At 43.0% G+C, this 13,843-nt stretch overlaps 1 protein-coding gene across 1 annotated transcript in view; it reads left to right on the forward strand.

The window, feature by feature from the left end:
- The window catches only part of RNF217 (ring finger protein 217), a gene marked incomplete at its 5' end in the record, with an annotated part of 66,582 nt that continues 52,739 nt past the window's right edge, over window positions 1-13,843 (forward strand). Inside the window, one exon of the mRNA XM_014966319.1 lies at window positions 1-213. Coding sequence (XP_014821805.1) covers window positions 1-213 — 213 coding nt within the window. The remainder of the gene's footprint in view (window positions 214-13,843) is intronic.

A 13,843-nucleotide genomic window follows, 5' to 3' on the forward strand; every position in this document is an offset into this window, starting at 1 on the left:
GCGGGCGGCGACCCGCTGTCGGCGGGCGGCAGCATCGAGGTGGTGGACTTGTACCTGCTGCCCGAGCCCTTCTCCGGGCTGATCGCGGGGGAGTTCGGGCCGCTGCTGGTGCTGAGCTGCCGGGTGTGCCTGGAGGAGAAGCCCATCAAGCCCCTGTCCTGCTGCAAGAAGGCGGTGTGCGAGGAGTGCCTCAAGCGGTACCTCAGCTCCCAGGTACGGCCCGGCGGGCGCCGCTTTGCTGCGCTGGGGGGACCGGGGTTCGGTACCGAGCGGTTGCAGCGGCAGCTCCGTCCCGACCGCCCCCAGAGGTCGCGGGGCCCGAGCATCGCGCCGGGTCCGGCCCGGCGGGTTGAGCTCCGGTGGGGTGGAGTAGGAAACGTCTCCCATCCCTTACGGAACGCGTTTGGCAGCCGTCTGCCTGTGAGCGGCTGATTTAATGACCATTTGTTCCCGAAATGTTTGTCTGCGCCTTGTTACGCAGCCTGGTGGTGCGTTCGTTTCTGTTTTCAGGCTCTTGCCCATCTTTTAAAGGACTTCTGTGTTTTCAGGCTCTTGCCCATCTTTTAAAGGATTTTCTCCTTGGATTCTCAAACTCTTGCTAGCACCAGCTTGTTTTAAAGAGGAGTGCAGAGAATGATGAGGAACAGAGCATCGTTCTTGGGAGCATGAGCGACCACTGCTAATGAGGGGCTGGGGGTTTCGGCCCCCATCCTGCAGCCCCTTGCACCTCTCTGTGCCTCTGCCGCCGTCTGTGTCGGCGGGTGTTCAGAGTTCCCTTGGTAGTCTCCCGTTTGGTATTACACCAGTTATGTAAGGTTAAAGTAGTTGGGGGGGGGACACTGTTAGACTATTTGTGAAGAATCCCAGTTACATCAGTAAACAACTTTTTTGGGGGGAAAGAAAGCTAAACACAAGGAGACTTCCATCCTGGTCAGATAGCTGCTCATCCTGGGTAGGCAGCTGCTCAGGTAGAGGCTGCTTATAGCTTCATCACTGCTTTGTCAGTCAGAACTGCTGTTTCAAATCGAAATCAGCAGCTTGAAAGCAAAGCTCTGTCTTCCCTAGTGTTTTTAGTAGCTGGTTTAGCATCACAAAACACTTGCGCATTGTTTCTGCTGCTAGTGTAGGCATGCCCTAAACCCAAAGAGCATTGGGAAAAGTATGGGTATGTGGGAAAAACAAAACCAAATAAACCCTTTGCTTACCACCTTTATGTTTTTATTCAACTTTTGGGACGTGTTCAGTGGAGATGTGCTGGTGGTAGAATGAATCTTTACACCTGTTGGGGCTGGGAGCTGTGCTCCCGCCGGGCTGCAAGTGTAAGGCAGGATGGACGGCTACAGCTACCCCTGTGCACTATAAATAGTTGTTGGGCTCTTCTGACCAGGGAACATTTCATTGCTTGGAAATTGCACGTGCTGGCTGAAGTGAAGCATGTGCTCCTCTCCAGGCATTGGTAGCCTACATGGCATTTACTAGTGCTGGTAGCGTTTGTTCTGGCTTATAGTAAACTCACTAGCATTTTTATGGACCACCCTTCTTATGTTTAGATAACAGGGAAGGGCTTAATGTGTTAACTGATGGATGGGAGAAGTGGAAGTGTGTTTTGTATGTTTCCTGTAACACTGAAAGTCAGGAACACTTACTATGCCTTCTTGAGACTTAGTGCAGAGAGCCCAGAATGGTTTGGTTTGTAGTTAAGTGGTGAACTGAAAACTCCCAGTAAGCTTTTAGAGTGTAGTACCAGTGCACACTTGTACCACCTTTATGTTTGCCACTGAAGTCGTGTGTCAGAATATTGTCTTTGAAGCTGGAAATTTTGAAGTGGTGTGATGTCAGGATAGTCTTCTCTAGTTTTCACAGATGCCTGCAGCTTGCAGTGATCTAATGTAAGCTGTGTGATCCAGTAGCTAAAGCCATAATGAAGAACTCTTCTGCCTGGTTTAGGATGGCCTCTTGGGGGATGCTCCAGCAGCTTGGTGGCTGAAACAGCTGGCTGGCCTGGGAACCAGGTACATGCCCAATGAAGTGGGTTTACCATTGACCAGCTGTTGGGTGCATATGCAGGGATGCCCTCTTCAAGGAACCTGCTACTATTGCTGAGCGCTCTGCAAAGCTTATCCCAGCAGCAACTAAAAGGTCTGCTTGGCAAATAGCCATATGGGTACTTACTCCTGTGCATAAAAGATGGGGCAGGGATACAGATGCAGAGGGGTAGAAGTCTTGAGGAGGGAGATTGTGCCCGCAGAAGCTTTGTTACAGAAGCTGTTATGACCAGACAGAAGTTTAGTTGCTTGATAAATTGTCTGCAGCAGGGATGCTGATCTTGAGGAGGGAGATAGCTTCTGCGGGCACATTGTTATAGAAGCTGTTACGACCAGACAGAAGTTTAGTTGCTTGATAAATTTGTTTGGGGAAAAAGGAAACAAAATATCCTCAAATAACAGTCCAAAGTCTTCTTCGCCTATCTTCTTTTTTTGAAAAGAACAAGAAAGTGATATTTCTTTGAGAAGAACAAGAAGTGATATATCTTTCCTTTGGGCCGTGGAAAGGACCCTGTGACTCATCCTGAGGAGAGAGAGAAGGTTTCTCCATGTCAGTTATATTACGGGAGTTTCTGGGAAGAATGAGTGGAAAGGCAGTATAGGATAGGAATAAAGTCACCTTTCATCTTTGAGACTTAGCACTTTCTGTACCAAAGAAAATTTACCAAAAGGAGTAAACGTTGAAAAGCTGTTTCTGTTTGAGAACTTTAAGTGATTTTCAGTTTGGATAAAGTCAGCTTCATTTAGGAATGTACCAGAAATAGAAAATGAACAAAAACAGCCAAAAACCAAAACCCAAAGCATCAACATGCGTTGTTTAGACCTGCTTTCTGTGTCAGAGAAGTAGCAATTTGTGCCCTTTGTTTGGGAGGACACTGTCTGACTCTAAGTCTCTCGAGGAGTGGTCTTTTATGCTGAAGGTGTGGAGTATGTTGGCAGTAGTATAACGCTTAAAATAATTCATGTTTCCTTTAATGTCTGTGTGTTTTCCCACTGAAGAGAGATGGATTCTTGATATGGTTTCATCATGATTTCTGAAATGCTTAATGGAGTAGCAAAGTAAAAAACCCTCTTAAAGCACTCTGCCTTCTTCTATGCAAATTTAACAGCATCAAAACTTCTGCCTATGAGCTCTTTGTGGATCAGAAAATCAACCAAAGTTTTAGGCATTGTTGAAAAGAAGATTGTCCAGATGAAAATACTCCAACTGCAGAGTTTGCTTGGAGTGTTACCAGCATGCTGGAAAATGAGGGTAATTGATTTAGGAATGTCGCATCGGAAGGTCCTTAGAGGTCAAACCCAGTCTCTCTTATCACTGGCACCTTGCTGCATAATCCCTTTCAAAGATTTAATGGCTGGTGCAGAAGCTTAGCAGGCTAGCCTGGAGCACCCAGGCTGATCTGGAGCCTGACTTTGGGTAAATTGTGTAACTTTACCTCTGCCTTAATTTAGCTGTTCTTTCTCCTGGTCTAATACTCGCAGACCTTCAGGGCTTATCAGAGCCTGACTACAACCAGTTTATCTACCATTCACAAAAATATTTCTATGGCTTTATTCTCTTGGACCCAGAGAAATTGAAGGAGGGGGAGGTATGGGTGATGGGTTAGCATGAAAGAGGTTGCAGCTCTTGCACTTCAGGACCTGGTGTGGGTCCCACAGAGTCTGGTCAGGTCTCAGCAAGCCCTGACTTCAGGAATCAATGTAGCCCAAAGCTGTTCTTTGTTGTTAATGCTTAATCATGAACGTAAAACAGATGAGGCTGGAGAGTGTGAATGTTTGAAATGTCAGTGCTTTTCCAGGACCATGGTGCTCACAGAGGCCATCTTCATGGGCTCTCAGGCATGTGCTGGGTGAGGTCAGAGTCAGAAGGGTGGAAGCACTGTTTTTTCTAGGAGCTTCTAGGCTTCTACACTTGTGCATCCAGCATACGAACGGGGGGCTGGAGGGAAAGAACCAGGTCATTCGGTCTCACAGATATAAAATGCAGTTCACATCTCCTTCACTTCCCATCTTCCTCTGTATTTAACATGGCACCAAATGTGGGTTCTTCCAGAAGCTGTGTGCACACATAGGTTTGTTAAATGAATGATTCACTTCCTAACCTCTCCTGGCTGCTTGTACATCTGAGTCAGAGGGACTATTTGTGCCTGGCTTTGCTTTTTGTCCATTTGTGTGTTGGGGGTTCTTGTTTGGACATTTTCTTTAAAAATAAACAATTTGAGGTACGGGGAAGAATTTTGGCTTAACAAGAGAGGGAGAAGACCTAAAGTTTAACCAGGTTTTTATGTTTAACTTTTCCTGGACTGGTAAAGAGGCTAAGGTTTGTATGTAAACCTGACAAGTGCTATGCAGAACAACAGTCTCGCTCCTCACTGTTTAGCAAGTATTGACTAGACCAAAATAACATTTGCTGTTTCCTAGCATCTATAAAGTTCAATATGTTCTCTAATAAATATTTGAAGCTCTCTCTATATAAATGTATCTATAGTTGTTTCACTTCTCCTATAAAGTGGCTGTAAAAGTTTGATAGAAACCTTGGTGATTTGAATGCCTGCTTTTTCTACATGCAAATTAGGAAACTTGATAATCCAGTTTTGATCCTATGCTCATTAGTGATGCTTTATTTTGTAAATCTTGTAATTCTCTTGGAGCTGTCATTCTTATATTAGACTTTGGGTGAGTTTATTTAAACAGCATACTATATTCTCGATCAGATATTATGGTGCTTTAATTATAGGAACTCTAATGCGATTAGTGGCCGTGAGTAAATCAGAAGGGATTGTTGGGAGTGGGGAGGGGCTGCATCCAACAGCTTATTGTGCATGGATGGTTTTGGTGGGACTAAAATCCTGCTCTTGTCTCCTGAGCATGAAATGTGGAGATTGTCTTCCCTCTGCCCAGGACATGTTACCAGTCTTTCTTTCTCCAGAGATCTTGTTTTTGACCACTCTATGTGTGTGACCTCTTTCTGAAAGACCTGGGGGGAAAAAAGCAGCTGACTTGTTACAGGCAGGATTTTTGTGGGGAATGTGATTATAAAGCCACATAGCGAAGAGGAGAATTTAGGAGCAGGCTATATTGCCTAAAACTAGTACCAGCTTAGAGCTGGAGGGACTTGACACCTGTGTGCCTCTTCAGGTGTCTGATTGTATCATGTAAATGATACACCTTCAAAGCCGTAGTCTGGTTGCTGATGAAAACCAGCCAGCAGAAATGCAGGCACCAAGTGCTGAATCATCTGATGGTTAATGAGTTGCTTGTGCCCCGAGTCAAACCAGAACTCAGAAGGGCCAGTGTCATTCAGTGGGGGAGAAGCTTTGTGTTTGCAAGGGTTATTAATCCAAAAACATGCTCTAACGCTAGCTAACGAGTTGCTAGGACAGCTGAAGACTGGCTACCAGGAGGTAACAGCAGGGTTAGCCACCACCCTCCAGATGTTGTGTCAAGAACACAGAAGTTTGCAAAGGATGAAGAGAGGTGCAGAGGAGAAGAGAATATATTACCTGCTAGATTTCAAGCTTTGTAAACCAAACCAGACACTTAAGGTGGCTATGTTTCTGAGCAGAAGGAGGATGAGGAAGTGGCAGATAGACCTGGTCCATCAGCTGTGAGCAGCCTGTAAGCTGCAGGAGGACCTGAACTACTTCACTGTCGTTTTCAGAAAGTCTGTCCTGTTCTCCTGACGTGTTGTATGCAGTGCTAGTGCTGAAATGCTGCTGCGTAGCCAGCTGCCCAAGGGTTGCTGTCACAGCTCAGGATGACATTCAACCACCTTTAAGATTGTAAGCATTAATCTTTAAAGTTGACTAGGTGTATTGCTGGTTTTCAGTCCCTCTTGAATGCTTGTTGGTAGATCCAGTTTGGGCCAAAACTTACATTTGGAACAAAGTTTTACAAAATCAAAGATTGATGGAAATTCTTTTAAATTCTTTTTAAAGAAAACTGGTTTTGAGTGATGTTCTTGAATGATAATACTGCCTAGTTGTCATGGTGTGTGAGGCCTAGATACACTGCCAACATATCACCATTCTGTGTGGTATGTTTGTTCCCTGTGTAGAAGTAGCCACAAGCCTACTCTACATGGACAGCTATGACTTCCTCTTATTTGGATAAGTCTTCACCAGACCTAGAGCTGGAATATGGGGCCATCTTTTCTTAGCCATACTGTTATGTGGAGAAGGGGAAAAAGATTGGCTGTTCTTACAGCCAAGAAGATTTCCATTAAAACTGTGATCTGTAGGATCAGAGATGTTGGGAACAGAAAAGATGGCATCACCTTTGAACAGTTGCAGGAAAGGTTTTGCTAATTGGGGAAAGCTTGAATTCCTGGGGTGAGGGTAAATGGTATCGTGAAATTGTTGGTGTTGGTAGCAAGGGGTGAGGGTAAATAGCAAGTCCTACAGTGGTGCCATACATTTGTTGGTGGTGTTAGTACAGTTGATTTTGAAGGGCACAGACTTCCTGTGAATGTGAAACTGCAGTGCGAGATGAAGGAGAAACGGTTTTGGTTTAGTTTGGGTTGAAATCTAATTTTGAAAATGCAGAATTTCTGTGAAGCAGAAGCCCTGCGTGTCAGCTGCCTCGGCGCAGGGTGTGTGGCACCTCGCTGCTCTGTCGGTGGGGTTGGCACCGGGGGACCAGACAGGCCGAGCCATGAGGAGATCCTCTGCCAGAGGCCTTCCCTCCCACCACTCCCACCAGCTGTTCCCAGGAGCTACCAGGCACAGGTATGGACTCAGTCCAGAGATTTTTAAAGTGAAATGAGTTGAAAACTCAACTGCTGGGTTTTAATTGCCCGAACAAAGAGAAATGAAGGAGTTAAATGGGGGCTGGGAAGGCCTTCAGCTCACCTCTGCCCCATTCCTCTGTTTCTCCACCCAGAACAACTGTTCTTCCAACTGCTCTGGGGCCTCTTGGCCCTTCATTCCTCTCTTCTTCTTGTACAAATATCTTGCTTCCTGCTGTCTGAAGCAGCCAGGCTTGAGGAGAGTACGTATCTTGCATGGCCAGGATGTAAGTGCATTGTCAAAATGATTAAGAGTTATAAGGGATGCAATTTCTTCAAAAGAATTTAAACTGGTGAAGAAGGGCATTACTTACCCAGTTATGCTGGTTTATCTGTCTTTCAGTATACGTCAGGTACTTGCACTTATATTTCTCTTGCTCTTTTTTTAATTTCCTTATGAATTATATTCTTTTTTAAAAAGTCCTTGTCTATAGGATCTTGTTAGCCAAGTGCAACTCTCTAATATAGAAAAGGTGACGAACTTATTGAGTGATGAAAAGTTTATTTAATTTTTGAGTCCATTTTTAAGCACTTGAAAAATTTTTTAAAAAGTCCTTGTCTATAGGATCTTGTTAGCCAAGTGCAACTCTCTAATATAGAAAAGGTGACGAACTTATTGAGTGATGAAAAGTTTATTTAATTTTTGAGTCCATTTTTAAGCACTTGAAAAATTTTTCCTAAGGCAAAGCATTTTATGTAGAAGTTAACGTGAATATAAAAATAACACTATTTGTGTTGGACAGCCAGTTCTTAAACGTATGTTTTTCTGCTATAGCACACATACATTTATTGTATAGGTAAATAAGCCTTGTGAGAACAGTTGCTTAATGCAAGTGAAATAGGAAAAATATTAGGATGAAAAACAAATTCAAGACTTTATTCCTAGAGAATAAGATTTTTGGATTTCAGTGTGGAAGTTCAGGTGCATAGCAGTAGTTGAACCCAGTTTTGAAACTGAAAGGGCTCAGAGTCCACACTTACCTTGGTAGCTATCTCACTGCGCCCGTTTAAGAACAGTGTATATTTTCATTGACAAGCTTGCTGGGATATATGGTTGCTCCTGTTCATTCACTTAACTGTGAGAAAGGCCATGGACTTCCTAAATAACAATTTCATGAAAAGATAAAGAAATTTCTAACTGTATCCCACTTCCTTTTCCTTACAAGCTTGCTAGTGAGTGCAGTTATAAAATGGTATCTCTTATGAGGAATATCCCATTGAAATAACCGTGAAAGGATAAAGATACTTTTATTTTCTTTCTCCAGTGGTGTTTTTAAGAACAGTACAAACTAAATTGGATATTGTAGTGGAAAATATAAGGGGCAAAGTTTAACTTTCTCAAGCCTAGTCATGCTGATGCCATTGTGTATTGTTTCCTACCCCTGACGTGGTACGAACGGCAGCAAAGGCCAAAACCTCTAACTTCCTTGGTTTGGCTCCCTGATCTCGTAGGAATGGTGGTGTATCAGCTCAGGGGTGTAGGATGGGGATCTGAATGACTCTGTCCCTTTAGCTTGTAGGAAAGGGAAGTCCTATCCAAACTGTTTCAGCTGTGATGTGACTCTGTGGGGCTGCTCACACAATACGAGGAAGGAAGAAGAGCGAGAAGAAGGTTGCCAGCATGGGATGGGCTTGGTGGTGTTGTAAGAATCAGTTTGCCCCAGAAGGTGGGCTTGCTCAGGATAAGCTTTCATAAAACAAAAGGGAATCGTGAAGACTGGTGGCCTTCACATATAAGGTGCGTGTTTGGCCTCTGTTTAAACCTGCAGCTGCATACTGGCCAGTTATTCTGGTAAATGGTGGCGAGAAATTGAAATGGGACTATATCTCTCTGATTTCTTACTGGATAGGGGTGGGCAAGTCAATAAATTTGACTTCAAAAAGCAAACAACAAATGTTCCCCTCCCTCCTCCCCACCCCCCCCTATATTTTAAACTGAGTTTAAAGTACGTAACTTTAGTACAGGACTTCTAGGAAAATAACAGATGTGTTTTACTGGACTGCTGGAAGACTTTTATACCCTATAGGCAGTAGAGAAGGGTGGAGTAGGCAGTTGCAGCATGCCATCTGTGACACGATTACGGAGGTGCTGTGAGAAGTGCTGCTTTCCTGAAAAGGCAAAAAGTACATTGTTATTAGCGGTACCATCGCTGCTGTATAGGGCAAAGAAACGGTGAAGAAGGGCTTCTTAGCTCTTTCAGCTGTTTTGATATTGCTTGCTGTGTGAGTGCACTTTGGGGAGAGGACGCCTTGTGCCTTTCCATTCCAGCGCACCTGTGCAGTGCCAGGTATAATTTGTCTGCTTAGAATTACTCCTTTAAAGGCCTTACGGAAGCAAATGTGTAAACTGCTCAGTGCTTTTTCAAGTGCATGCGCAGCTCAGTTGTGCAATAGCTTGGAAACTCTGCTTAGTTAACTTTATGGTATTAGCATGCAGCTTAAAAGGGGGAAAGAATGTGCAACTTTAAAGTTTTTTGGAATGGACAGATCCACAAAAGAGCGAACATGCCCCATACGGTATTTGATGCCAAATGTTGCATATCGGCTACAAAATGTGGATGTTAGGACTCCACGGAGAATTATGGTGGCAGTAATGTATTTCATTGTGGTGAACTAATCTTACTCAGGCTAAGCTAGAAAATCAGTTGTAAAACACTGAAGTTCTGTCTAAATGTTATTGTTGTTAGATACTTATGGGTATTGATGTATATATGGCTATCTAAGCATTTTTCCTAAGGCAAAGCATTTTACGTAGAAGTTAACGTGAATATAAAAATAACACTATTTGTGTTGGACAGCCAGTTCTTAAACGTATGTTTTTCTGCTATAGCACACATACATTTATTGTATAGGTAAATAAGCCTTGTGAGAACAGTTGCTTAATGCAAGTGAAATAGGAAAAATATTAGGATGAAAAACAAATTCAAGACTTTATTCCTAGAGAATAAGATTTTTGGATTTCAGTGTGGAAGTTCAGGTGCATAGCAGTAGTTGAACCCAGTTTTGAAACTGAAAGGGCTCAGAGTCCACACTTACCTTAGTAGCTATCTCACTGCGCCTGTTTAAGAACAGTGTATATTGACAAGCTTGCTGGGATATATGGTTGCTCCTGTTCATTCACTTAACTGTGAGAAAGGCCATGGACTTCCTAAATAACAATTTCATGAAAAGATAAAGAAATTTCTAACTGTATCCCACTTCCTTTTCCTTACAAGCTTGCTAGTGAGTGCAGTTATAAAATGGTATCTCTTATGAGGAATATCCCATTGAAATAACCGTGAAAGGATAAAGATACTTTTATTTTCTTTCTCCAGTGGTGTTTTTAAGAACAGTACAAACTAAATTGGATATTGTAGTGGAAAATATAAGGGGCAAAGTTTAACTTTCTCAAGCCTAGTCATGCTGATGCCATTGTGTATTGTTTCCTACCCCTGACGTGGTACGAACGGCAGCAAAGGCCAAAACCTCTAACTTCCTTGGTTTGGCTCCCTGATCTCGTAGGAATGGTGGTGTATCAGCTCAGGGGTGTAGGATGGGGATCTGAATGACTCTGTCCCTGTAGCTTGTAGGAAAGGGAAGTCCTATCCAAACTGTTTCAGCTGTGATGTGACTCTGTGGGGCTGCTCACACAATACGAGGAAGGAAGAAGAGCGAGAAGAAGGTTGCCAGCATGGGATGGGCTTGGTGGTGTTGTAAGAATCAGTTTGCCCCAGAAGGTGGGCTTGCTCAGGATAAGCTTTCATAAAACAAAAGGGAATCGTGAAGACTGGTGGCCTTCACATATAAGGTGCGTGTTTGGCCTCTGTTTAAACCTGCAGCTGCATACTGGCCAGTTATTCTGGTAAATGGTGGCGAGAAATTGAAATGGGACTATATCTCTCTGATTTCTTACTGGATAGGGGTGGGCAAGTCAATAAATTTGACTTCAAAAAGCAAACAACAAATGTTCCCCTCCCTCCTCCCCACCCCCCCCTATATTTTAAACTGAGTTTAAAGTACGTAACTTTAGTACAGGACTTCTAGGAAAATAACAGATGTGTTTTACTGGACTGCTGGAAGACTTTTATACCCTATAGGCAGTAGAGAAGGGTGGAGTAGGCAGTTGCAGCATGCCATCTGTGACACGATTACGGAGGTGCTGTGAGAAGTGCTACTTTCCTGAAAAGGCAAAAAGTACATTGTTATTAGCGGTACCATCGCTGCTGTATAGGGCAAAGAAACGGTGAAGAAGGGCTTCTTAGCTCTTTCAGCTGTTTTGATATTGCTTGCTGTGTGAGTGCACTTTGGGGAGAGGACGCCTTGTGCCTTTCCATTCCAGCGCACCTGTGCAGTGCCAGGTATAATTTGTCTGCTTAGAATTACTCCTTTAAAGGCCTTACGGAAGCAAATGTGTAAACTGCTCAGTGCTTTTTCAAGTGCATGCGCAGCTCAGTTGTGCAATAGCTTGGAAACTCTGCTTAGTTAACTTTATGGTATTAGCATGCAGCTTAAAAGGGGGAAAGAATGTGCAACTTTAAAGTTTTTTGGAATGGACAGATCCACAAAAGAGCGAACATGCCCCATACGGTATTTGATGCCAAATGTTGCATATCGGCTACAAAATGTGGATGTTAGGACTCCACGGAGAATTATGGTGGCAGTAATGTATTTCATTGTGGTGAACTAATCTTACTCAGGCTAAGCTAGAAAATCAGTTGTAAAACACTGAAGTTCTGTCTAAATGTTATTGTTGTTAGATACTTATGGGTATTGATGTATATATGGCTATCTAAGCCTCAAGGCTGAAGTGACGTACATTATTAAAATCTGAGTATCTCAAAGTATGCACATATCTATGGTCCCCATTTTCCTTATATATTGACAGTGGAAATGAGGTAATCTCAGAATTTTTCACCCATTTTTATAATGGAAAGTAGATTCAGACTTGGTTTTGTTGTATTTCTCAGTAACACTGAGAGCAGCGTTCAAACTTCTGAAGGTGCCCATTCTTTCAAGGCATTATCTGGAGTTGTAATTTTATTTTAAATTGCTAGCAGCCTCCCAGTCTCTGGGATTTAAACCTTCTTTGTAGTTAGTTGTGACTACTGCTGATGGGCGTTACTGAGTTCTTTTGCCTCAGTATGTGTTTCATGCGAAGGCTTGATTTGCTATTCTTTTCATGAGAGTAACTTGGCAAATCTTGCCTGAAGTATCCCACAGTGTGACATTTCATGAAGACCTCACCTAAGCCAATGCAAATGGAGGCATAGCCAGACAAAGCCAAGCCACTGCTTCTAGTAAATGAAGGATCTAAAATGAGTTCTAGATCCCATTCTTTTTCTTTCTATATCAAGTAAAGCAGACTTCTTGTCTTAAGCTGAAGGTTTACAGTCATTTTAGCTAGCAGCACTACTCACCTTTCCTTCAACTTGGTGTTTACTGTTTCTGCATCATCTGATCCACCTGCAGGTTAACATTAACTTTGTACAACCATTCCTACTCTTTTTTTTGGTCTTATCCAGTTCCTAATTGTCTCACGCACAGTGTGCAAATGTTTATTTCCACATGATACTGAATAAAGCATCCGTGACCAAGGAGGGCCATTTATTTTGGAAACTGTGGCAGCCTGTGAGAACAAAACAATTGAAAAGGCAGTGCGAGGGAAGGGAGAATAAAGCATGTCCAAGAGGACTGGATGTGGGGGTTTGCGTTGGACCTTGATGAAATCAAACCTGCAATTTTGTTTTGTTGCTGCATCATTTCCTCTTTCACAACCCAGATGGAAGTCACAGCTTGTCCAGCCCCTGAAGGTGCATCTGCACACACAGATCTTGGACAGTCACAGTGGCATGGTCCAGAGCGTTTCTCTGAGTTGCTCACGGCACTGAGATTCTCAGTCCAGCCATGGCTGGTACCCACCAATCCAGTCTCTGCTTCCTGTGGTCTTGTTAGAGCTGGAATTTTAAAGCATCCCCAAGTGTTTTGTAACAGAACAGATAACTCCTAAGGCAATTTTATAAGTGAAGTTTTTCATGTGAATATTCTTGCAAATGGGGCACCTCTTGGTCTTGCTTATTTCAACAGTTTTAGTCTGCTGCAGCCAAGCAATACCGACTTCTATCATTTTCTCAATAAATTTTGCCTGCACCAAGGAGCTTTCAAGAGAAGCTTCTTGTTGATAGTTACCTGTTTTAATAACAAATGAAAAGATGCAGAGCTCAAAATGATAGGTTTTGGGGGGTTTTGTGTGGATTTGGTTGTTGGGTTGATTTTTTTTGTTTGCAAAGAAACAAAATGCCTGAAGACTGGTATTAAACATCATGTTATTTAAAAATGCAAAACAGTACTAGGTGCAGCACTGTCATGAACTGGCATGCATCATCTTGAGATCTTGGCTTAAGAAACTCATTTGCTGATTTTGTTATGTGATGATCTTAATTTTTTGAGTAGAAGCCCATCTGACTGGAATGTTAGTAGGAGGCAGTGAATCTTGATTAATGACGACAGATGATGCAAGAGGCTAATAATGAGGATTTGAGGATGTAGTAGAGAGAGGAGAGCAATGAGGTATGTGGGGAGGGCTTATTTGGAATCTTGGGCACCAGTGTTTAAGAAAAACGGCAGGAACCAAGAAGGAGTGCAAGGAGAAAAGTGCTGTTGTGCAGTTGCAGAACTGCTTGTTTTAGCATAATGAAAAGGAGAAATGACTGCCCTCTCTAAATGCAACTTTGGGTAGGCACTTCTAAAGAAGTTTGGGCACAACATAAACTATAGAAATTGCAATGAATTAAGTGAGGCTAGAAGTCAGTGTGAGCTGGCATATTTGGGAAAGAAGGGAGGGAAGCTCGAGTCCAGTGAGGAAATTACGGAAGAGTTTTATTGTCTGACATTACTACTTCTTTTTTTAACCATTGAACACAGCAAAGGCTTTTCTAATGCCCATTCGAACCATGCTTTATGTCCAGTGTTTTTCAGTCTGTAAGGAATCTGAAGTCAAATATTTCACACTGATTTTAGGAGAAATGGTTTCTAA

The sequence above is a fragment of the Calidris pugnax genome, unplaced genomic scaffold, assembly GCF_001431845.1.
Source record: "Calidris pugnax isolate Ruff unplaced genomic scaffold, ASM143184v1 scaffold31, whole genome shotgun sequence".
Lineage (NCBI taxonomy): Eukaryota > Metazoa > Chordata > Aves > Charadriiformes > Scolopacidae > Calidris > Calidris pugnax.